The 23,902-nt window shown below is 42.5% G+C and overlaps 1 protein-coding gene across 3 annotated transcripts in view; it reads right to left on the bottom strand.

The window, feature by feature from the left end:
• Nucleotides 1-334: 334 nt before the first annotated feature.
• The window catches only part of SHQ1 (SHQ1, H/ACA ribonucleoprotein assembly factor), a 101,783-nt gene continuing 78,215 nt past the window's right edge, over nucleotides 335-23,902 (bottom strand). For all 3 annotated transcript variants that reach the window (XM_070576780.1, XM_008522262.2, XM_070576783.1), the window contains one exon: nucleotides 335-1,158. In XM_070576780.1, coding sequence (XP_070432881.1) covers nucleotides 573-1,158 — 586 coding nt within the window. In that variant the 3' untranslated portion in view covers nucleotides 335-572. The remainder of the gene's footprint in view (nucleotides 1,159-23,902) is intronic.

Here is a 23,902-nt window from a genome sequence, read left to right as displayed (position 1 = left end):
TTATATTAAATTCTAGGAATACAAACGAATGAACATATTGTGACAGAGAGCAGATCAATGCTCACCTGGGGAATAGGGGGGTGGGTGGCATGGGGGGTGGGGGTCGGAGAAGGGTAACAAAGGAGCACGAGAACACTCGGGGATGATGGGGAAACGTCATCTTGATTGAAGCCATGGTTCCATTTGGTATAAATATATGTCACATTGCACACGTTAAATATCCAGTTTACTGTATGTCAAGTATACCTCGGTAAAGCTATTAAAAATAGTAATGGTCTCTACGTTCCAGAGGTTCTGGCAGAACTATTATTTTCATCTTCAAATATTAATTACATTTGGTAAAAAATACTTTAGAACTTTATTTTTAAAGTTGTTAACAGGGAAAACAACAAGTATCAACATTAGCTCATTGAAAAAACATGCTGTATGTACTAAGAAAAAGTACAAAGTGAAAGTGAAGAATTCTAATTCAGCACATAAAACCAGATCTGAGATAATTCTCGACAATGAATCAAACCACTCAGAGTCAGTCGTTTGGCGTCTGCCGGTCGTGTCGGGCCTGCATCAGTCAGTCATTTGGCGTCTGCCGGTCGTGTCGGGCCTGCATCAGAGTCAGTCGTTTGGCGTCTGCCGGTCGTGTTGGGCCTGCATGCTGCTGTGGTCGCGGCAGCGGAGCCCTCGGTTTCAGTCATCTGAACTGTAGCCTTGAGCTGTTCTCCAAGCTCCTCTATCAGAGGCCCAGGACCCCCGAGAGCCCGGGAGGAGGCAAGTGGCTTCCCCTGACCAGCATCAGACCCCAGGCTGGCTGCATTTCTGCACAGCCCACCGTCATCCATTAGCAGGGCACTGCTTTCCTCAAGAAAGGGACCCTGCAAGCAAGTTAGTGTCTCAGATGTGCTATCTTTGAGTTCCTCGTGTTCCGAATCCGAGTCTTCGGCCTCCGACGATGTGCTGCTGTCTGATTCCTCCGAATCACTTGCCTCAGAACTGGAGCAAGGTGTCTGCTGCCTGGAAGCAGAATGGGCCGCTTTTAATGCAGTTTCCTCCTCCTGGACAAGACGCGCTGCTGCTTCCAGCTCTTCCAGTTCCAGCCCCAGCTGGGCCTTGGTCACGGAGACTTCCTTTAAGGCTTCTGCAAGAGCTGCCAACTTTTTGGACCTTGAAAACCATTTTAAGAAGAAATATTAGGACTATTCATTAACTGGCCTGGGGACAACTGGGTACAAAGCATAAAGAAATAACACAATAAAGTTGGATCCATACTTCACATGATACACTAGGAGAAATCCCAAAACAGATCAAAGATATAATTGTAAAAAAATGAAGCTAGTAAAATATTACAAGGAAATGTAGGATATTTCCTTTATGACCCCAGAATGAGGAAGGCCTTTCTAACTATGACTCGAAATCCAGAAGCCACAAAAGCAAAGATTAATAAATTCAACTAGTAAAAAATCAACAACTACTATAGCACAAAGCAACCATCATAAGCAAAGTCAAAAGGCTAAAACAAAATTGAGAAAAAGCAAGGTCTAATTCTCCTAACAGCATTCTTAAAAATAGATACAACACAGGCTGGTCCAGTGGTGTAGTGGTTAAGTTTGCACACTCTGCTTCAGTGGCCCAGTGTTCACGGGTTAGGATCCTGGGTGCAGACCTACACACCACTCATCAAGCCATGTTGTGGCACAAAATAAAGGAAGATTGGCACAGATGTTAGTTTGGGACAATCTTCCTCAAGCAAAAAGAGGAAGATTGGCAACAGATGTTAGCTCAAGGCCAATCTTCCTCACCAAGAAAAAAATAAAAAATAAAAAAATAATTACAAGAATCCATCAGAAAAATGGGCAAAAGACATAAGCAGACAATTCTCACAAAAGGAAATACAAATGCCTCTTAAATATAAGAAAAGATGTTCAGTCAAATAAGAGAAGTAAAAATTAAAGTCATACTGAGATATATTTTTCATTTATTAGATTGGCAAAAATGCAAACATTTGATAATGCTGCTAGCAAGGCTGTGGGGGAAATGGCACCTTCCTACCCCGCTGGTGAGCGATTACACAGGTACAACCCCTATGAAGGAGAACTTGGCAATAGCTTTCGAATTGAAAATGTACACAGCCCTGACCCAGCAATACCACATCTGGAAGTTAAACACACATGCCACATGACACAGGCCCAAGGTTAGTTACTGTGGCATTATTTTTAATACCCCAAATGGGAAACAACCACATGCCCATCAATATGGGACTGGGTAAACACATTATGGCAGATCCATATAAAGGAACAGTCTATAGCTGCATAGGGAATGAAGCTCTCCATGGGCTGACCCAGATACACTGTTTAATGACATCAAAGGCATGCCATATGTACCTATAATGTTAAAAAAAGGAAAGAAATAAAAACATATATTTGTATTTGCTTGTCTATCTATCAATACACTCTGGAAAGCTAGAGAAAACACTAACTTACATGGAAGGGTGTGGTGGGAACTGGAAAGCTGGACGGTGAGGGTGCGAGGGAGAGTTTCCATTGCATATTGTTCCTGGTTAAACCTATGTAAATGGAACACCTATTCAGGATTTTTAAATGTGCCCCAAAAAAAGCAATGTTAGAGAGCAGCATGGAGTGCTTTTTATTTTTATCAGAAAACCGTTTCATGGAATATCGGAGGATATTTTTCTAAATTTATAATATTATGTTGAATAAACTTTTTCATTAACTTGGATGCATTTAGTTGTTTTGTTTTTGAAGCAACATAAAGCATACCGCAGTTCTCCAAAAACTATCCCTTTACTATTCTACAGAGGAAAATCTGAGGTGACAACTGAAGAAAGGTGGCAATGAGTGAAAACGGTAAGCATGCTGACATGGCTTCTGTTTGCCTAACTCCAAAGATTAAATGAGTGTACACAACAATTTAGTGTCTTGAGACAATCTGGATGAGGGTGAGTTCACAACATAAATTCATTTGTAAAAGTGTAGTCCATTCCATAATATTGGGGAAATGAGGCTTCATTTCAAGAGAGCCAAAGTGAATGGACAGTGCAACGGCAACTACCGAACAAAGATAATTTTCATCTAAGTGCCTAGATGTATCTCAGGCCCTTTCGTCTCAAAATATTTAGAGGAGTGACTGTGCATGGGCGCCCCTCCCCACAGCTGCGCCTCCACAGGTGTGATCAGGACCAGACGCTCCACTGCAGTCAGTGTCCGAGGGTGGGTGGCAGGCACAGCGGGGGAGAATGGGACGAGGGCAACAGCCAGCACGGATGGGCGACTTTCTCTTAGGCGAGGAAAAGCCTGAGTTTCAGTGCTGGAATTTCCAGAGCTTAGAAAAGGAAAGGTGGCTAGGGCAAAGGGGAAAATGAAGGTGAGATCAGCTGGAGTCACTTAATGATTCACCAAAGGGCCCAAACTCTGGGTGAGCTCTGATCAGCGTGAGACATCTTTAAAAGCATGGAATAAGATGGTTGCAATATAATTTACATCCTTGTCCAAGACAGTTGTAGATAATGTCCACCATATATTTTGAAACCTTGACGACCAGTGACAAAGGATTCAGTCAGAACTAGTGGACCAGTTTAAAACATCTCTGCCCCAAGGCCCTGTCAGCCTAGCAACTAGTTCACTGCCATCTTTCTCACTGAAGGAGGTCCCCTCTGGATAATGACACACAGCTTTCAGAGATAAAGAGCAAGGAACCTGGGAGAGAAGACAATGTCTCTTATTAAATTATAATATTAGAAATAAAACATTTAAAATAAAAGCTTTTACTTCAGTGACCATATATCTCATATTTTTAATAGCCATGACAAATATGTGAAGGATGGTGGTCCTCGTCATTGCACTTACTCCTACCAACAACCCTGCGAATCAGCTTCCTTTTTATCCCCACATTACAGATGATGAAACAGAAGCCTGGAGGGGTTAGGAAACCTGCTGAAGTTCACCCCGCTAGCAAGGGGCAGCCAAGACTGGCAGCCCAGGCCTCAGAGCTCTAGCGCAATTCCTGCTCCACCAGAGGGCCTCCCATGAGTATCCAGGCTCCGAAAAGTTTCAGTTCTTCAGACCACGTTCTTCACTCCTTCCCAATTTGAGCTCGACTCGGCATCTTCCAAATGAGCGAGCTCTGACTTGCAGAAGGCCCAGAATTCTCCAAAGAAGCTACGATTGATACCTTTAGTTTGGCAATCTTAAATGAAGCATACATCTAAGCTTTAACGACAGAGGTTTGGAGTAGGAGGGAAAAAACTGAGGTATTTTTGTGAATATTAGTGAATACAGTAGATAAGTCAATTCTCAAGTTAAAACTATCTGGGTCTTTGTTATTGTCTACTATAAAAATATTCTATCTGTCGTTTTTAACAGTATAAATTTGGAACTTCAAAGCCCCTCACCATAATCCTGGCTCTTTTCAGAAAGCACAGTGGGACTAAAAAGTCAACTCTAATTGACAAGAAAGTGGCAAGGATGAGCCATGTGACCCAAACAGGGACTCGCACCTGCTACCAGCTGACGTGAAGTTTCATCCTTCGTGGGAAAGTTCGTCTCACTGTTAGCGCTACATTATGTTTAAAGTGACCCATTTATGTGAGATGTGTAAAAATGAATTACATGTTCATTTTTGATTCTTTACCATGCTGATTCATCTCTATTTTTTATTATCCCACTCTTATTACCTCAAGCTGGCTAGTTTCCTAAATTAATACTGAAGTTCTGAATAGAAACTTCATAGAAGCAGCATTCCGAACTCCCCCCTAAAGAATGCTAGGATAAAAAGTGATTAAAAATTTCAAAGTATCACAGTGCAGGAGGTGCCCTAACAGCCCAAGGAATGAAAGTTGGCTTTGTTTCTATTCAATTATTTTACACAGATAACTTAGAAGTGACTGTTTGCAAAAAAGGAAATTATTCCTTTGGAGAAAAAAATTAAGCTATGAAAGAGTAGCCTTTTTGTTTCTTCAACCGCTGGGACAATTAGAGTTGGGTCGAAGTCTGCCACTCCTTGTAAATTCTAGAATCCAACTCTGTAATGGCTTTTCCATTTCAGAAAGCACCTCATTTAATGTAGCCAGTGGTTTTTCACTGTCACACTCAAAACAGACCAGGCTAGTTCACGTCAAAAAGCCTTGTCAGGTGACATTATTAGTTAACCAGAATGCTTACAAAAACCAGGTACATTCTGATACCACTCAATGCACACTCATGCTGAGTTACTAGATGTACTTATAGTATATATTTTATATCTAAATGAAGAACACCTACCTGTTAAGAATGTGCTTATTAAAGAGTGAGAAGATTCAGCATTTAAGAGAGACATGACAAGCATATCATACTAATGCCATATTTTAATAAAATTATACTCAAAACAGGTTTTTCTTAGAAAGTTTTTGGAAATGTAATCCCACCATGTGACTTTTTTAAAAAGTTTCTTTCTGATTGTATATGTGAAATAATATTCTATTTGGAGGATTTTTTTTTTTTTTTAATTAAAGACTGCTCTCTGACAAGTTACAGGAAATACAACCACCATGAAAGAGTAACGGGAATAGCGCAAAGTGCCTGCCTTCACCACGTCTGAGCTCACACACAAGTTACTCAATTATTTTATATTTGGTGACTGAGTTTAGGCGCAAAAAAAAAAAGGCATCAATGGCCTTATGAAACAGCCAAAACAAAGTGCCAAAGGAGCCCTGAAATGTAGGAAAAAGAAAACTGGGTATAAATAGAAAGCACACATCCTGTTTCTTGCTGTAGAGTTTTGTCTCAAGCTATCAATCAACTTTTCACCACTTCCTGCAATAGCAGGTCTACTATAAATCTCGTAGTAACTGACCAGGTTTCATTTCCTCTGCCAAAACCTGCTAACTTGCCAGGCATGACATACTGACACAAGAGCCAGCAACTGATAATGTAGGACAGGACTCTAGTGAGGCAATTCAAGAAACGCTTCATGCTGGACAATGGAAGACACTGACTTGCCTTTTAATTTCAAAGGATGCAGCACACAGACACACAGTCTCAGCTTCTATCTGGGAACAAACAGTCCATCAACTTTCTTGTTAAAGGGCATTGATGATAATGACATATAATCATAATTCCTCCCTATTGAAAAAAAACCAGTTCCAAACTTCAGAACATTTATGGATCCTGATCTAAAAGGTAATGCATTAGTTCTCAGTAGGAGCTGCTAATGAAACTCTTCTCCGAAAGTTGCCATGAAAAACAAATACCAGTTGATGCACAAATGAACACAGAGCTGTCTGCCGTTATTGTGTGATAGTGAAAACCATCTCCAGCCCAGTTATTAACAGAAACAATCGATCACTTTAAACAAGAAACTACTAATTTAATACAGAAAATATTGCAAGAGTTATTTAAGCCATACTGAGTTTGGGCCAATGAAATAACTTTTCACCCTATTTCCAACTTGACTTAATACCATCGCAGCCCTGGGCTATGAAAAATAACATGTAGTCCACGGATCAGTAGAATGGTTTTCTGACAACTCCCTGTATTAGTTTCCAGGGCTGCCACAGCAAACTACCACAAACTGGTGGCGTAAACAGCAGAAATTTATTCTCTCTCAGTTCTGAAGGCCAGAAGTCTAAAGTTGAGGTGTTGACAGGGTTGGCTCCTTCTGAGGGCTCTGAGGGGAGAATCTGTTCCATGCTTTTCTCTTAGCTCCTGGTGTGAATGGCAATCCTTGGTATTTCTTGGCCTGTGCATGTATCACTCTAAACTTTGCCTATGTCATCACATGGCGTTCTCTCTGTTTCTTCATAGGGCCGTCTTCCCTCAGTATGTATCTCTCTCTTCTCCTCTCCTTAAAAGGACACCAGTGACATTGGATTAAGGGGCCATCCTACTCCAGGATGACCTCATCTTAACCATCACATCCACAACAACCCTATTTCCAAATAAGGTCATATTCTGAGGTTCTGGGAAGGACAAGAATTTTGGGGTGACACTATCCAACCCAGCACTGTCTTTTAGCCACCCAAATTCATGCTCATCTCACATGCAATCTATATGCACCTCATCTCACCAACCCCAGCAGCCTCAGCCCATTCCAACATCAACTCTAGGTCCAAAATCTCTTCTAAATCAAGGCTAGGAGAAACCCTGGGTATGCTCCATCCTAGGGTAAAATCCCTTTCTGTCCACAAACCTGTGAAACTAAAACACAAGTTATCTGTTTCCAAAAGATAATGGTGGGACAGACATAGAGTATACATTCTCATTTCAAAAGGCAGAAAGTGGAAAAGATAAAGAAGTTGCCAGTCCAAAGCAAGTTCACAGCGCAGCAAGTCAAATTCCATTAGTTTCTGAGGCCTGAAAATAAGGCTCTGTGGCTTGACGCTCTGTCCTCGGGGCCCAGCAGGGTGGAAGCTCCACTCACTCTGGCATCTGCATCCGTGTTTCTACCCCAGAGTTATTCTTCCTTCATCTCCTCCCATCCCTGCCCTTTCCAGTTTAGGGTGGCCGTGTTTCTGCTGGTATAACATTCTCAAAAACCTTGTTGGTCTTCCGTGGATGTCGAGGAGATCCACACCATTACACACGAGAGTCCTCCACAGTCCTTTCTGGATGACCCCACCTCTATTCCTGACTTGTGCTGAGATGGTTGACTAGATCCATAAGTCACAGGCTTAATCTCTTTAGCCAAAAGTTGTCCAGCCACACCCTTAGCCCTATTTCCAGAGCACTCTATCTGGACAGGCTGAGAATTTTCCAAATCATAAATGCTGGTTCCTTTTTGTTTAACCATTACTTCCTCAATTTATCTTTTCCTTCTTGCATTCTACCATAAGCAACAAGGAGAAACCAGGCTGTACTTTCCATACTTTGTTTAGAAATCTCCTCAGCTGAATGGCCAAGTTCATCACTTTTAAATTCTACTTTCTGAATGGCAGAACATTGTTCAGCCAAGTTCTCTGCCACTTTGTAACAAGCTTTCCTCAACTTTCCTTCCGTTTCCAGTAACATGTTCCTCTTTTCCATCTAAGACCTCACTGGTAGCATCTTTAACATTCCAACTTCGAGCACCATTCAGTCTGTGATGATATATATTTTTTCTAAGACAAAAGAAGATTTCTCTGGAGCTCTCCTCACTTCTTTCTGAGCCCTCACTAGAACTGCCTGTAACATCCACATTTCTACCGAAAGTCTCCTTAAAGGCAATCTGGGATTTTTCCATCATGAACTCCAAGACTCTTCAAGCCTCTACCCATTACCCAATTCCAAAGCCATTCCCACATTTTTAGGTATTTATTACAACAGCACCCCACTCACAGTATCAAAATCTGTATTAGTTTCCTTGGGCTGCCATTACTACCACAAACTGGTGGCTTAAAACATCACAAATACATTCTGTCACAGTTCTAGAGGCTAGAAATCCAAAATCACGGTGTCAGCAGGGTTGACTCCTTCACATGAATTTTGAGGGGACTCTCTCCAACACAGCACACCCCCCACAGCGGAAACAGAGAATGGAGATGCTCATAAATGGAGGATAATTAAAACCAAACAAAGTCACTTAAAGTAAATCCGCATAAAACAGAGGCCAAAATTTAATAGTAAATAGTGATAAAAAGTTAAGATTTCACCTTAAAACTTCCAAACTACACAAATAAGTTTATAAAACATTTGACAATGTTAATACATAGTTTATAATTACAACTATTTACTAATTCTCAAATGAACAAAGAATGAACCAATTATTAATCGTATTTGAAATTGTTCTAACAAAATTATAGCACTATATGACATTCATCACTTCAGGTTGGTCTTCTTCAGCAAATTATAGAGTAATTTTTACAAATAATCATCAAGGGCATCGTCAAGTTTCCTCAGGGGCCTCTCAATCATGTGATTCCAATCAGCTCTTTGATATTCAAAATAAAAACTTTCCACTAATTTTACTACTATTGTAGGGGCTTCTTCAACTGTTAACTAATCCCACACTTTCAAGCCTCACTGTCAGTGTTTCTGCCTGTGGTTCAAGCACAGCTCCTATATTACTTCCACTGATTTCGTGAAATCCTTGATTTTTTAACTCAATTTGCAATGTATTTGCACTGTACAATATCAACAATCAGCAAGACATCAAACAACAAGAATACTGGCAGGATGGGTGGGGAAGATGCAATGAGGAAATGATATGCTAGAATGGGGCTAAATTTATCAAGTGGTTTCATCATTAGTGAATATTTTTGTGTTCTGACTACCATTTCTTCTCTTTGTAACTTTCTAAGTGCAGAAACCTGAATAATGAATATTCAGAAATAAGGACCCCCTGCATGACAAATATAGGTGACTGTACTAGATAGAAACATTTATAGAGCAAAGTAAGTGACTTTATGTAAAAAAAAAAAAAATTGCAGTGGCAATCCTACACGCCGAAGAGCATGCTTCTAGCAGGTGAACGAAGGTTTATCCAAATCCGGAGAGGCTATCATTTGCTTCATCACTGACATCTATCTGAGAAGTGGAAGGGTGAGGGTGATGAATAGGTTAAGAAAGGCACAATGTTCAGAAAGAACTGTTTGAAAGAAATGCACCCCATCCTGTTCTTGAAATTATTTTGCATTTATGCTAGATCGAATCAAATTAGCAGAGATGAAAATGTGAATCTCATAAATTTGCCACATTTCCTTCTACTCCCCCCGACACCCCAGCAGAACTGCTTTTGCTGAAATGTGCTTCACTGTAATTTCCAAAGCTGGTGTTCAGAGCCTATTTCAAAACGGGCCCCATGAAACCCTTGGAATTTTGCAACCCAAAGGTCTCCCTTTCCATACTGACTGCTGGGAAATTCAAATCTGTGACCCACCTGACATGATGGAATGTACCTGGAGCTCCTTCTTGCCTCCCTTTTCATGCTGTTGCTGTCTTATTTTTTCTTCTTTTACCCCCACCTTTAATTACACCTGCCATCTTGTTTTACGCATACATGTACACACACACACAGAGAAGTGCTTTAAATAACTTCTGGTACAAGGCAAGGAATAAATAATTTCAATGAAACCAAATAGCTGGTTACATTAAAAAACACCCACACACACCCCAAAAAACCTTTGTAGGATAGAAAAGGATATGGGAAAACAGAAACTATGGGTCCAAGGCTGAGAAAGATAGATCTTTTCAATCCATTTTCTTCTCTAAAATTATTCCATGAAGCACAACATTTTGGGTATGTCAGACCTGAACAACTCTGACAATATTTCTACATTTCATCTGTGTGAAAGGGCATTCAGTGTTGTTTAATGATAGAAGTGTAGTATTTTGACCTATTAACTGTTCAGATGAAAGGACTGTTTAGATTCCATGAAACTAAGTGGAAGTCAATCAACAAGATGGAGAAGGCATTACCATTGAGGTGGTGGCAGAAGAAAGACGCTGTGGGTTGAAATATGTCCCCCACAAAGACATGTTCAAGTCCTAACCCCCAGAACCTGTCAATGTGACTTCAGTTGGAAACAGGGTCTTTGCAGATGTAATCAAGTCAAGATGAGGTCATACTAGTTTAAGGAGGGCACTAAATCCAATGACACAAGGGGGAGTGGTGTCCTCATAAGAACACCATGTGAAGACACGGGAGGCAGAGACAGAGAAGTCCATGTGATGATGGTGGCAGAGACTGGAGTGATGTGCCTACAAGCCAAGGAGCAGCAAGGACTGCTGGCAATCACTGGAAGCCAGGAGAGAGGCATGGAACAGACTCTCCCTCAAGCCTCCAGAAGGAAGCAACCCTGCTGACACCTTGATTTTGGACTTCTGGCCTCCAGAACTGTTGAGAGAATAAACTTCTGTTTTTTAAGCCATCTAGTATTGTGGTCATTTATTACAGCAGCCCTAGGACCACACAAGGATCAAAATTTTCAGAGCTGAACAGAAATTAGGAGGCATCTCATACAAGTTCTTGATTTTACAAATGAAAAAATGACGCCACCAAAAATATCAACAACAGCAAGGCCTGGGAAAGTTTCCTTTACATAATAAACTGCAGAGAAGGGATCAGACTGTTTCCCCTCTGCGTCTAAAATGCTATGGTTTTACACTTCTATCTTATGATCATGATGTCGCCATTTAAAAATCTGCAACGGCTTCCCAGAACACTCACAATGAAATCCAAACTCCCCACTGAGGACGAGGCCCCATAAGATCTGGCCCTTGGGCCCTTGTCCACCTCTCAGCGGGCCACCCACCATTCGTGTCCAGGACACTGTGTTCTGGCTCAACTCTCTACCCTCTCTCTGTCCTGAGGACACAATAATGCGCTCTTACCTCAAAGCCTTTGCATTTATTGTTCCCTCTTTCTGGAACATTCTTCCCCCAAGTCTTCCCATGCTGGTTCCTACGCATTCAGCACTCAACTAAAACGCCACCTCAGAAAGTCTTGCAAGAAGAGTCTATTTAAAGCAATGCTTCCCAAGCTGTTTCATGTCATGGGACACACAGAAAACGGTATTTGCTTGGCATGGCATAAGGGGTGAAGTGAGTGGGCTGGCCCACATCCTACCTGCCATCCTGAAGGCTGAGGGGCCCACTAACTCCATTCCCCTGAAACCCATCTGTGGTGCCATGGACCACCAGCTGGGACACAGCCCCTCACTCTCCAACTTTACAACAAGACTTACGATTACAAACGTGGCATACCAGGATAGTTTTGAGGTCTAAAGAAGGGGAAGTTCTGGCTAAATTTTCAAATATATCCTTTTTGTCTCCTCTTTCCCATCTTGAAAGCAGAATGAAAATGACTGCTTCCAATTTCCTGGCATATTCTGAGAAAGAAAGACTGGGTCAAGTGATTTATGTGTTTATTTCGTTGTATGCTTGTTCTAAATGTTAAATTTTTCCTTGGTTACAAAATACGAAGTTTGTGCACTAGGTTGCTTTCACAATCCTGACAGGAAAATACTTAAGTGCTGGTATGTTTACCACATGCACAGGCTGAAGCATGCAGCTCTCCAAATTATGATGGGAGTCAAAGACTTTGAAAATTCAGAATATTTCTCCACTCACTGGTATGATGCACAATGAAATGTCTCCTTAAGTGCATAATGCAATGGCATGAATCACTTAAACCAGAACCATTCTGTGGTTTCTTAATGACAATCCTGTTCTACAAGATGAACAACAGCACTGCACTGCCCACTCACTGGTTTGGGTTTTCTAGAACTATTAAATGTCTGATAGATCACATAAGCTCTGCCTCTTCCCACTCACTCTGAACTGTGGTTAAGATGCTCTCTGAAGAAAGTCGGAACCTTTGCTTTCCTAGGGAGAAAACAGGGACAAGATGATACAACACAGTTACGGGGCAGACAGCTCCTCGCAAGAGCCAGTCACAACACTAAGTGGCCATCTCCGGGGGCAGGCCTGCTGTATCCGCCTATATTCTTACAGAAAACAACTGCACGCTGTGCCAATCAATATAGCTCACTGACATAATCAGGGCGGCTCTTTAACTTGTCCCTCTTCTGTGAGGGAGCCACACCCAGAAGCTGCGGCATTCAGCATTCACATCCTTCCTAAAGGCAGATCCACAGGGTCTGTTCCTTGTTGGACCCAGGAGGGCTGTGCCCTGGCAGGGAGCCCTGATGGCGGGGAGTCTGGGGACTGGTCACCCAAGGCAGAGAGGACAGAGCTCCGGAAATCCGCCCACCTCTAACCCACTCACAGCCAACCTCCCCTGTTCCCCAACTTCATCACGTAGCTGCGTTACTCCTACGTCATTCGTTACTCCCAGTGCTCCTTTTCCGGATTGAACGCTCTCAGGCCAATCTGCCAGATTTTTTCAAAGATGCCCCAAAGAAAACTTTGGGAATTGACATTGAGTTCGAATCCTCACAAAAATAAAGATGAATGAATGAAGCTGCACACAAAAGAGCACGCACCGTATTATTTCAGTTATACAAAGTTCTAAAACAGGCAAACTAACGGATGGTGACAGAAGCCAGGAGAGCGGTTACAGGGGCCGGGGGTTGGGACTGAGAGCGCACGAGGGGGCTTCTGGGGAGCCTCTAAGGCTCGATTCTTGATTTGGGTGTTTCACTTTATCAGAATTCATTATTTGTATACTTATAATCTGTGCATAGTTCAACAAAAATTAGCTTTAAAAATAAACCAACATACAGGAATCCTGGAAAAGAAGTCTCATGCTTCTGAACATTTGCTCTGGAAAAGGGGACAGAGCAAGAGAGGAGGAGGTGTCCTAAAAGGGGGACGAGATCACAGGGACAGCTCTGATTTCCTCTGGGTAAACTGTCAGGACTTCTAACACAACACTCCTCATCTCAAACTTCTTTTTAAAAGGCATGGCACGTTCCGCGAAACACAAAAAGAATCTCAAAATAAGCCTAGAGAAAGATGTATTAGTCATCTCTTTCAGAATGTGCATACTATATACAGAAAGTTCTTCTTTGCAGAAGTTCAGAGCTGGCTGCTGTGGAGGTTACTCCCGAGGTACTGGGTAAAACACTGTCGGTGGGTCACCTCAAATATCATTTTGAAAGGCCTTCCCCTACCCCCAGGACATCTGATCAACAGAACAAACCTAGTACTTTCTGAACTAAGTATAAAATAAGAATTTCTATTATTTCTTCTTTTAATACTGTTTCCAAGCCTCTAATCCTTCATCTCATCTACCAAAAACCTGAAAATAAGCCCCAAGGAGTCTTTACACCACTTGTATGAATATTTCACTCAAAGTGAGCAATTTTATCTAATCTGTGTACTATCGAGTAAAGCTTACTTTCTCAAAACAGATAGTTTTTAAAACATAAGCATAAAAAATTTTAAGACCCCATTCCATATCTGCAATCCCAATTAAAATGTACACAATAGCAAAAGAAACCCTTCCCCCAGGAGGGAAAAGACAACTAGATCAAGTTTCCGGGTGCTTCCTTCATTATCATTATTAGTGCTGTAAGGGAACTGGATGGGGAGAAAAGTCTGGGGTTGACCTCAGTCACTTGGGATTCTTGTTTCTATTTTGACACTTTTTTTTTTTAACAGGAGAGTATGTTTTACCAACACATTTCTCTATGAAATGGCAGTTGATTTGGATATTATGGTCAGAATTTTCAAGTAAATTCTGAAATTCAAGGGATCTCTTTTGCTAACACACTCCACCATGTACCTGCTGATACATGCATGGATAAAGACTTAAATATCTTTTATATTTATGATAAAGTCTTAAGATTAATCAACTCTTTCATTTTCATTATTTAAGCTTCCTTTTCACAAAAAGAACTATTCTCAGCACTCTTCAAACTTACCCTGGCACTTCAGTCTACATGTTGTCCCCTCAGGAGTTATGCCATCAGATTGTGTCACTTAATCTTCCTCTCATCAGTCAGAGACCATAACCATTTATGTCTCTAGCTAATTCACTTCTAAATAAACTGTCAATCTCCTCAAATAAAATTTCTACAGAAAACCCCTAAATTCTACTACAGGTCAACAATGAAACCCTTGGACCGAGATGAGTTTCAAAATTCCAAATTTTTTTTCTTTCTTTTTGTTTTTTTGTTTTTTTCATTTCAGAAAGATATTTCTGGATCTATACTATTATACTATATATTACTATATACTACATAATACCTCCAGCAGCAACCTATAATCAAACACACTAATATTTCTACAGCAAAATATATGGTTAGTCATTCCAAATGGGATAAATAAAGATCGTAAATAGCCTCAGGTCACCAAAGAAGTTCAAGTCAGTCCGGTTTTGCTACCATTTGCCCTGAAAGTACTTTTGCTTTTAGAATTCTCTGGATCTCAGAATCGTGGACAAGGGGCTGTGGACCAGGACCAGAAGCAATTAGACTGAGCTGCAATTTTTCAGCTCAACTGTCCAGGCCCAAGGTCAGTCTTTTGACAAATATTTATTGACCACCTACTATGTGCCAGGTTTGGTGTATATAACGGTGAATACAAAACATGGTCTGTGAAGATCGGATTATCTCAGTCTGTAGTGGGCAAGGAACAGGCCGTCATACCAGCATGAAGTCGGTTTATGAGAAGGGTGGGCACAGGGCGTCTCAGGCACGTCCAGCTCAGGGGTCTGGGAGCCTGGGCACCGAGGAGACAGCATCCTCCCACAAACAATTCGACAGGAAAACCATTCTGGAACTTAAAATGAGGGGAAGAAGTCCATCAAAGTCCTAATCCTGCCCAGGTTGACTACTTCCATGCTTTTCTTGAAATTTCAAATATCAAATGCTTTGAGAGACGACAGACATTTATTTCTTCTTTTCTGCCCCTACTGTGCTGGTCTGTATACCAATGTTTAGTCTGCCTATACAGTACAGTCAATCCTCATTATTCACCAATTCCATATTTATGAACTTGCCTACTTGCAAAAATTTACTAGTAGCCTCAAAATCAATACACCTCAGTGTTTTGGCGGTCATTAACAGACACACCCATAACAGTGAAAAATTTCAGGTACTCAAAGCACACGTAGTCAGATGAGGTTTGACAAAATGACACTCTGCCTCTTGTTTCAGTTCTCACACTGAAAAAAGTGTCCTTGTCATGGTCAATTTAGTGCCATATTTTTTGTGTTTTGGGGCTTTCTATTAATGATTTTGCTGTTTAAAACAGCGCCCAAGCTTAATGCTAAATTGCCTAGTCTCAAGGGCACAAAGGCTAGAATGTGTCTCATGGAGAAAATACTGTGTTAGATAAGCTTTGTTCGGGTTTGAGTTATAAAGCTGTTAATGAACCAACCATATACATTCAATAAGGCGTTTTTAAACAGAAACACTGGTGAAACGGGATAGGTATTGGTCGGTTGATGAAAATGCTGTGAGCAGAGGATCGCAGAAACTAACCCAGTGTTTCCCCTAGGAGCGAGGGTTGAGGGTTTGCTAATTCTGCGTTTGCAGCAACTTTACAGAACGTAACTACCAAGAACAATGAGAATCAACTGTAATTCGGTATTAGGTATGAGACCACAGAGGAGAGGCAGCCATTTCAGGTTTGGAAGGTAGGGAGGAGGTGGAGAGGGCAGAGAAGGTTTCCTATAAAAAGGGTAACCTAAACCGAAACTTCTTACAGACCAAGAGGAGCTGTCCAGGGGAGAAAAGCGAGAAGGTTTTAGTGATGGGAACCACGGATGGAATCACAGTATGAAGCCAACAGCACCATGAGGTCCCTGGCTATATCCTCGGACTGCAGGACAGGCTGACTGCAGTCCATCCACAAGGACGAAATATTCTGTCTTGGAATATGGCAGGAAGGGGAGATGCACATAAGATCATCTATCTACAAGAGACCTTGACTATCAGAATACAAATTCCAAGATGGCCACGGTTTCAGGTCCTCCTTTTCTTCCCCCACTAAATCTTCCAGGACAGTAATTTTTATAAAAGCTAGGTGAGCCTTCAGAGTCAAGCTGCCAGCTTCTCTGCACCATAAGAACAAACTTCTCCTAACCCAATCCTGGCTCTTAATAGGACCAGCTCGATCAGTGGCTCAGCACATACATACCACACTCTACTGGGCACAACCACCTCTCACATGTAGGGAATGGAGTGTGCTAAGGCTTGGAGTATTCAAAGACTGTTTTAGGAAGCCTTGGAATTGAAAGCCCCTTGACAACAGTGCTGACAAGTGTTCAACTACAGAAAATCAAAATTGGGGAAAACTGATTTTCTTAACACTTGCTCATGCTCTCTCAAAAACTACGGAATTAGAGTGAAAAGCATCTGTCTATCAGAACATCCTTAAATGACAGTCCCTAGCCTATTCAGGGGAAATTTTATTTTTAATAAAGGCAATTTGTATCAATGACTAATACTCAGTTTCTCTCCTTAATAAAGCCTTGCTACTTAAAGCGTAACCCCTGGACCAGGAGCAGCAGCAGCATTCCAGAACTTGTTAGACTGCAGAATCCCAGGCCCTACCACAGGTCTCTGATCAGAATCTGCTCCCCAGGGGATTCGTGTGTACAATGAAGTTTGAGAAGCACTGCTCCAGACAGTTGCAACTGTGTCGAAGTGACGATTATCATCGCCTTACACTTTGCTGCCTCTCCATCTGATCAAACACCGAGGAGGGATGGGAGTGGTGTGAGGTCAGCTTGGAAGGCTAAGCATTTGCCATCACTTCACACATCCTATAAAGGGCAGCCTGACTCTGCCCCAGGGTCTACCACCAGAGCACGAATATGACCCTCCGGCCCGCATTGACTCAACAATCATGGCTCCGGGTAAAAAGGTGCAGGGAGCCCCGCTTGTGGTTCTTTGGATCAGGAATTATCTCCTTGACTTTTCTTCTAAGTCAGCTTTATCCTGAGGCTCCTTCTCGGAAATGTTTTCTCTCTCAACCCTGACTCTGCAAAGCCGAGGTTTCTGCTTGTTAGCTCCTTTCTTCTGCAAAATCTTCAACTTCTATAGGGACTTCTCCTGAGGCCAGGGTCCAGATGCCTGCCCCAGACCCCTTCTCTGTCCATTCAGACCCCACCCCTCGCCTACCCCGCTGGACCTCCTCCCATTACTTCCTTACCTCCATCTATGCCACCAGCCTCCTACAAGTAACCCCTGATAGCTCCAGATCTCACTAAAACAATGCAGCAGATCTGCATTTTTCACTCATTCATTCAATAAATATTTACTGAAAGTACTACGTGCCCCAAGCACTGAACACAACTGATCAGAATCCTCGTGCTCATGGAGCTTATTCTTTTGTGCAGAAAAGATGGACAATAAACAAAACCTAGGCAAAATATATTGTGCGCCAGATGGTATAAGCGCTATGGGAAAAGACAAAGCTGAAAAGGTGCCCGGGAGTGCTAGGGGTGCGGGGGTCAATTTTTTATGAGTGCTTCGGGAAGGCCTCACTGAAAGGTAACAAAAGAGATCAAATATATTTGAATAGCCTGAACTATGGGACCTCGCTTTATTCTGGCTTTTTACCTATTTCATTTCTTCCTAGCTTCAATCTCCAGTCTATTAACCTTAGTACGACACTCACATCCACGCCCTGCTCCCAGTCCTAAAAGCCATCCTGACGTCAATTCCCACACGGCTATTTCTAATCTCCAGATCATGTATCCACGCCTGCACAACTCCGACTTGCACCTTCTATCCCCCTGAGCCTGATACCAACCTATGCTGTCCCATGTTCACAGAAAATGACAACAAGTTACTTTGTTTCTGAAAAGGAAGACGCAGAAGTTTAGTAAAAGAGAATTATTATTTCATATTATAAATATAAACTCGATAAGACTATTTGAGGACTCAAGAATGTATCATTCTACAACTAAGTTATCTCTTCTAAGAAACTGATTGTAAAAGATGCCATAGGAAGGCCTCATGCTCAGCCACCAGGGAAACAAGGAGTAAAACACTGTAGCACATCCAAGCCCCTGATATGAGTGACGGCAAAGGCGTGGGGGGTGGGGGCGTCAAAGGTGCAATTAATTCTCCTTTAAGGACTGTGAAACCCACTTTGTCGAAGTCTACACAATCTCAGATTGGAAGAAACCTGATAGATAATTGAGTCCAGGGTCGTCCAGCAGAGCTCTAGACAATGATGGAAACACTCTATATCTGTGCTATCCAATACGGTAGCCGCTGGCACATGTGGCTATTGAGTACTTGAAATGTCATCAGTGTGACTGAGGAACTGAATCTTTAATTTTAATTAATTTAAATTAAAATAGCCTCGTGTGGCTATGAATACAAAATTGGACCACACAGATCTAATCTAAAGCCGTAATTTTCTGTGACAAAGCTGAGGCCTAGACATAGCTAAGACCACAGGACTAACCACAACCTCAAGTACTAATATCCCACACTGGCATCAGACTGGAGGGCTTTCGAATTGCTTTCATATGCACGAGCCCGTCTGATCCCTTCCTCAGCCACATGGGCCAAGCAGGTACTGTGACTCTCCATTGTCCCCAGTGCTCAGGGGCAAACATTTGCCTAATGCCAGAGGGTTAATCCTGGCGAAGGCCAGAGCTTCTGACATGCAGACCCACTATGTGCTGGCTCACACTGAAGCAGCAACACCATCTGGGTAATCAGAGAGTTTATGAACTAGATCAAACAAGACGCTGGAAGATGACATTTGCCAGCAGAACCACTGAAGAATCTTTCCCATGTTGTGGGCTCCAATCCTTGACAAAGCATTTACATAAATTAAGTCTCCTAGGACAGTTTTATCAGGATGGGAACTACACTTTATTCTATATTTTAAGGTAGTGACTAAGACTCTCAAAAATTAGGACTCAGCTAGTTTGCTGGACATCTCTTTAAAATCCTCTGTTCACTTATCATCAAACACACAGGCAAAGACTCTTCTATAATTAGAACTGAAGTGTTGCCCAAATGTCCAATCAGACCCAAATTACCATCTATGAAAATTACTGATTACTAAACATAAGAATGAAAAAGCGGCTCAAAGATATTATTTGACTAAATATAGAAATACACAGTACAACTTAAGCCCCAGTTAGGTGACTGTTAGAACCAAACCTGTTGGCTGAATAGCATGTCATGTTCCTACAAGAACTGGATGCAAAAGCCTAATTATGGTTTGACTCAAATGATGTTATCAAAATGCTTCCTGCACGGGGCGAGAGATCTAAGTGCTTTTCTCCTTTCATTCCTTGTCGGGACATCAGGCTGGGTTTTTTCTTGGAGCCACCTTGCCTCACAGAGACAAATCCAGCCCCACAATAAGCAGTTGACAAAAAAGCAGGGAGTGCTGTCTGTGGGAACCCGGAGCTCGGCTTTGATCGCAGCTGCAGGTTGCACCTGCTTAAAAAGGCGGCAGCAGCGACACAGCTCTTCATTCCCCGACTCAAAAACACAAGAAATCAGCAGAGAGAAGCTGACGGGAAAACATTACATGAATCGCTGACCCTGCTGTAGGCAGAGAAGAGCTGCCTCTGCTCGGCTTTGATTCTCCAGAGCCGGAGCCCGAGGGGAGAGGGGGTTTGACTTTCTTCTTTCCTAGTGCTCCCCATGGCAAGGCGCATTCAGACGGCACCCTGAGGAATATGAGTGCGGAAGAAAGGGAAACGAAGAAATAAACAAAACAAGAACACAGGCTAACCAGGGTGGAGAGCAGCCATCAGCAGCCAGGAAGAAAGGCCATATCCCTAGTTAAAAGCAACTAGGTTTTACAGGTTTTTGCTAAACCACACAGAGCCTGGAGCTCTGGTTGCGATCTTTATCAAGCTGTTGTCCTACTGAGTGCGGCAAATAGTATGTGCCATAAGCCTGACTTATGCATTGTCTATTCCTATTGCTTAATATGGTCCAAAGAAGAAAACAACAGCGTCATTGTGTGTTCAGGGATGGAGCTGGAAACAGAGCAACGCAGGACCAGCGGGTTTTTCCTTGGCACACATAAAGATGGTTCTCTACTTTATAAGCAGCCTATTCACTGCTTAATGATCATCCACAGTTTGCTTTAAAAACAGGGAACAAAATGAGCCATCAGGTCGATCGGTGCGTGCCTCATCAGTCTGTTTTCTCCTAAGCATTCTAGAGGCCTGCAGGGTTTCCAAAATTGATTCCACTCTAATGTGGTCACTGCTGCCGTCCAGGTGCCACAGTTATTGAGTGCCCAAGATCTACTGGGCATTTTGCTAGCTCTGGCAGCACAGCAGTACACAAGCCAAGCACAGCTTCTGCCTGTATGGAGATTGCAGTTTGGCAGGAAGAAAGTACAGGATCCTCTGATCCAGAATCAGCGTCCTCATCCATTAGACAAGGTCAGCAACTCTGCTGCCCTCACCAGCCATGCAGATGGAGTCTGGTGGAGGGGGTGGGGGTCTGTGGCAGAATGGAGAGCACTTGTCCCACATAATGGAGACAGCTGGCCTCAGCTCTAGCCAATTGTTACCATGTGGGGATGTGGGCCCAGCAACTGCCAGAACTTCCGTTATTTCAAGAGCAGCTGTAAATCCAGACTTTTACATAAAGTCTTCCAATTTTTAAGTGCTGACAACCAACTCAAAGTTTTTAAAAACTCACTGAGCGCCAAATGTGATCCAAGAGCCACTAGCTTGCAATCCTTACATTCTGCAGACTTAGATTCATCTCCCCAATTCTCTAACATATTCTATATACCTCAGCACATACCTGCTACACTAGTGGGTGACCGGTTTATCACTGCCCCCACACCCAGGGATTTGCCTCAAGTTGTGCCCCTGCCTAGCACACCTCCCTCCTTTCCTTCTGTGCCTGGTCAGATCCCACCCACCTTTGGTTCCCGGTTCAGGACTCCTAGTCCACCAAGCCTTGTAGATGACCCCAAGTTCCCCTTCCCCGAATCACTCTCTTTTTTATGACTGTATCACTGGCAATGAGGCGGAGGTTCACGCCACAGCCTCTAATTCTGCCATCTGCATATCTTAGCTCCCAAACTAGACTAAGTGCTCAATAATAGAAACCACGCTGGGATTTCATCAATAGAGTGTGCAGTGTTAATGGGGAGGGAGGGTGTCACACACTCTGGAAGACGACAGGGGACTGACTGACCACAGAAAGGTGGTTAAGAGCCCAGGCTCTGAAGACACACAGGCCTGGGTTACTTCATCTCTCAGAGCCTCAGCTTCCGTATGTGTATCCTGGGGCTATAATAACATGGGGACAGAATCCAAAGTCTTATGGAACCTGTGCGATGAAGAGAGATGATAACTGTAAAGCACTGAGCACCATGCCTGGCATGCAGCAAGCTACTGTTATTATGGACTGATTGCCTGAGTCGGCCAAGGTTATTGTTAAGCAACCATTGCATCAATGGCACTCTCTTGTTGGCAAACAAATTAACTACTTATTCTGTGTTAACATGCCCTAAACATATTGGATGTGTTAGCTCATCTAATTTTCCTAATTCTCCCCATTTTACAGCTAGCTGAAGCACAGAGTTTAAATGACTAGTTCAAGGTCATACAGACAGAATAGAAATCTAAAGCCAGCCAACTGGCTCCCACATTCTTAACTATGATACTCTATGGTCTCTCTACATTCCTAACAGCAAGGGACAACTTTCTGACCTCAATCTTCTCAAATCAAAAGCAGGACTTGGCTTTGTGGACCACACCTTAAGATGACAGAAGGATCAGGGCCTGGCTTGGGCCAGACTATATCTCTGAAGCTCCAAGAAGGGGTTTGCTTCTCTCACAGTTTGACCAAGGGCTGCCAGTTTATTCAATCAACTGAAAATTGATAAAGAAAAGAGACAAATGCCCAGAAAGTATCATAAAATTATAGCTATTATTATGAACGACAAAAACTGTAACAGATTAATACTAATAGAAAAGGCAAGTTGCTGATCACTGAAAAAATAACTGGAGAAGGAATCAGAGCAATGTTTCTAGCCACCAGCATCCTTACAGAAGACAGGAAAGAGGCAAATTCATCTTGCTTAACCTTCAAAAAGGCGAAGAAGGAAGTGATGAAGCCGTAGTGAAGTCACAATCCATGAACTGTAGGCAGTTAAGAAAAGAAGTGGTGACCCCCAGGAGCTGGCATGGGTTCATGAAAACTGATGCCATCCCTTAGATTGGCCTAAGTCTGGGAGCCCCGTGCAAAGATTGTGCCTGGGTTTTAAGAAGACATATGACAATCTCCTGGACTTCTTTATGGGCAAATACAGAAAATGGGGTATATGATTATAAAGCTGACTGGACTCACATTTGACCTTATCAGTTTACTCACTATTTTAGGCAAAAACAGAACTTTCACTCTAATTTCGTAAAGGCACAAGCCTTATCTAATTCCTCTTCAATTCCCCAGTGCCTCACCTTGTGCTTAGCACACAGAAAGTGCTCCAAAATGATCACTGATTGGATTTCAGGAGTCAAGTTTACAACAGCCTTGTAAAAGGGGAAAGATCAGGAAACTGGGATGACAGATTCCACTCCCAAAAGAATTAAAACAGGCGGATGGGATAAACTGACTCCAACAAGGTGCAACTGAACAAGGACAAGTGCCAAGTTCTTCAGCAGCTAATGGAGAAGAGGAATTACAGTTAAGCAACAACGTATGAGACAAAAATGGTAAGAGTTATAGCTAACAGCAAATTAAGAATAAATAGTGTGGTGAGGTTTCCAAGGACAAGTAGATGAGCTCCTAGACTACACGAACACAGTAATGTTCAAGGAACAAAGCGACAGCTCCTCTCCACTTTCCGGACAAAGCTGGAAAGTTGTTTAACCTGGAGGATACCTTAAAAAGGGACCAACCAAAAAGGAGGGGGGGGGGGAGGGCACTGACAAAGTACAGTTTGCCTAAAAAGAGGCCAGGAAGGGCAGAGAGTTGGAAATTTTGGACCTGGAAGAATAAGTTAAAGGCAGATGGGTTGATCTGGAAGACTTAGAGGGATATAATAGCAATCCTCCAGATCGTCGAAGACAGACATTTGAAGAGAGAACAGACTCATTCTATATGGGTTCAGAATTAAAATTAATATAAAGAAGATTTCAGTCCAATTTAAAACAGAACTTTTAAGCAACCTAAGCAAAAAAGGGGGAAAGATTTTCAGAGCAAAACAGGCTCCTCCTGGATTAGCGAATTGCCAGGCACTGGAGTTGCTCATGACAGGGCCAAGCAATCACATGGTCCTGACAGTGCAGAGGAAATTGATCCAAAAAACAAAGGCCTGCAAAGGAGAAGACCTGGCCAGACACTTCAATGCTATGACTGAATTACAGACAATCAGAACCCACAAAAGTGGTGTCAGTGTGAGCTTCAAGCCTTACAATGGAGAAGTGACTTTGTTGGGGTCATTAGAGAAAGCTTCAGGCAAATGTAACATTTCTGGTAGAGAAAATGAACACACAGAAGTAATGAAAAGCTGAGTACGTTTATGGTACATTTGGAGAAGGCAGGAAAGCGGGAGGGTGCCCAGTCAGCAGG

This window comes from Equus przewalskii, chromosome 15, assembly GCF_037783145.1.
Source record: "Equus przewalskii isolate Varuska chromosome 15, EquPr2, whole genome shotgun sequence".
NCBI classification, from domain to species: domain Eukaryota; kingdom Metazoa; phylum Chordata; class Mammalia; order Perissodactyla; family Equidae; genus Equus; species Equus przewalskii.
The sequence above is the reverse complement of the archived record's forward strand: the minus strand, read 5'-3'. Positions and strand labels throughout refer to the sequence as shown.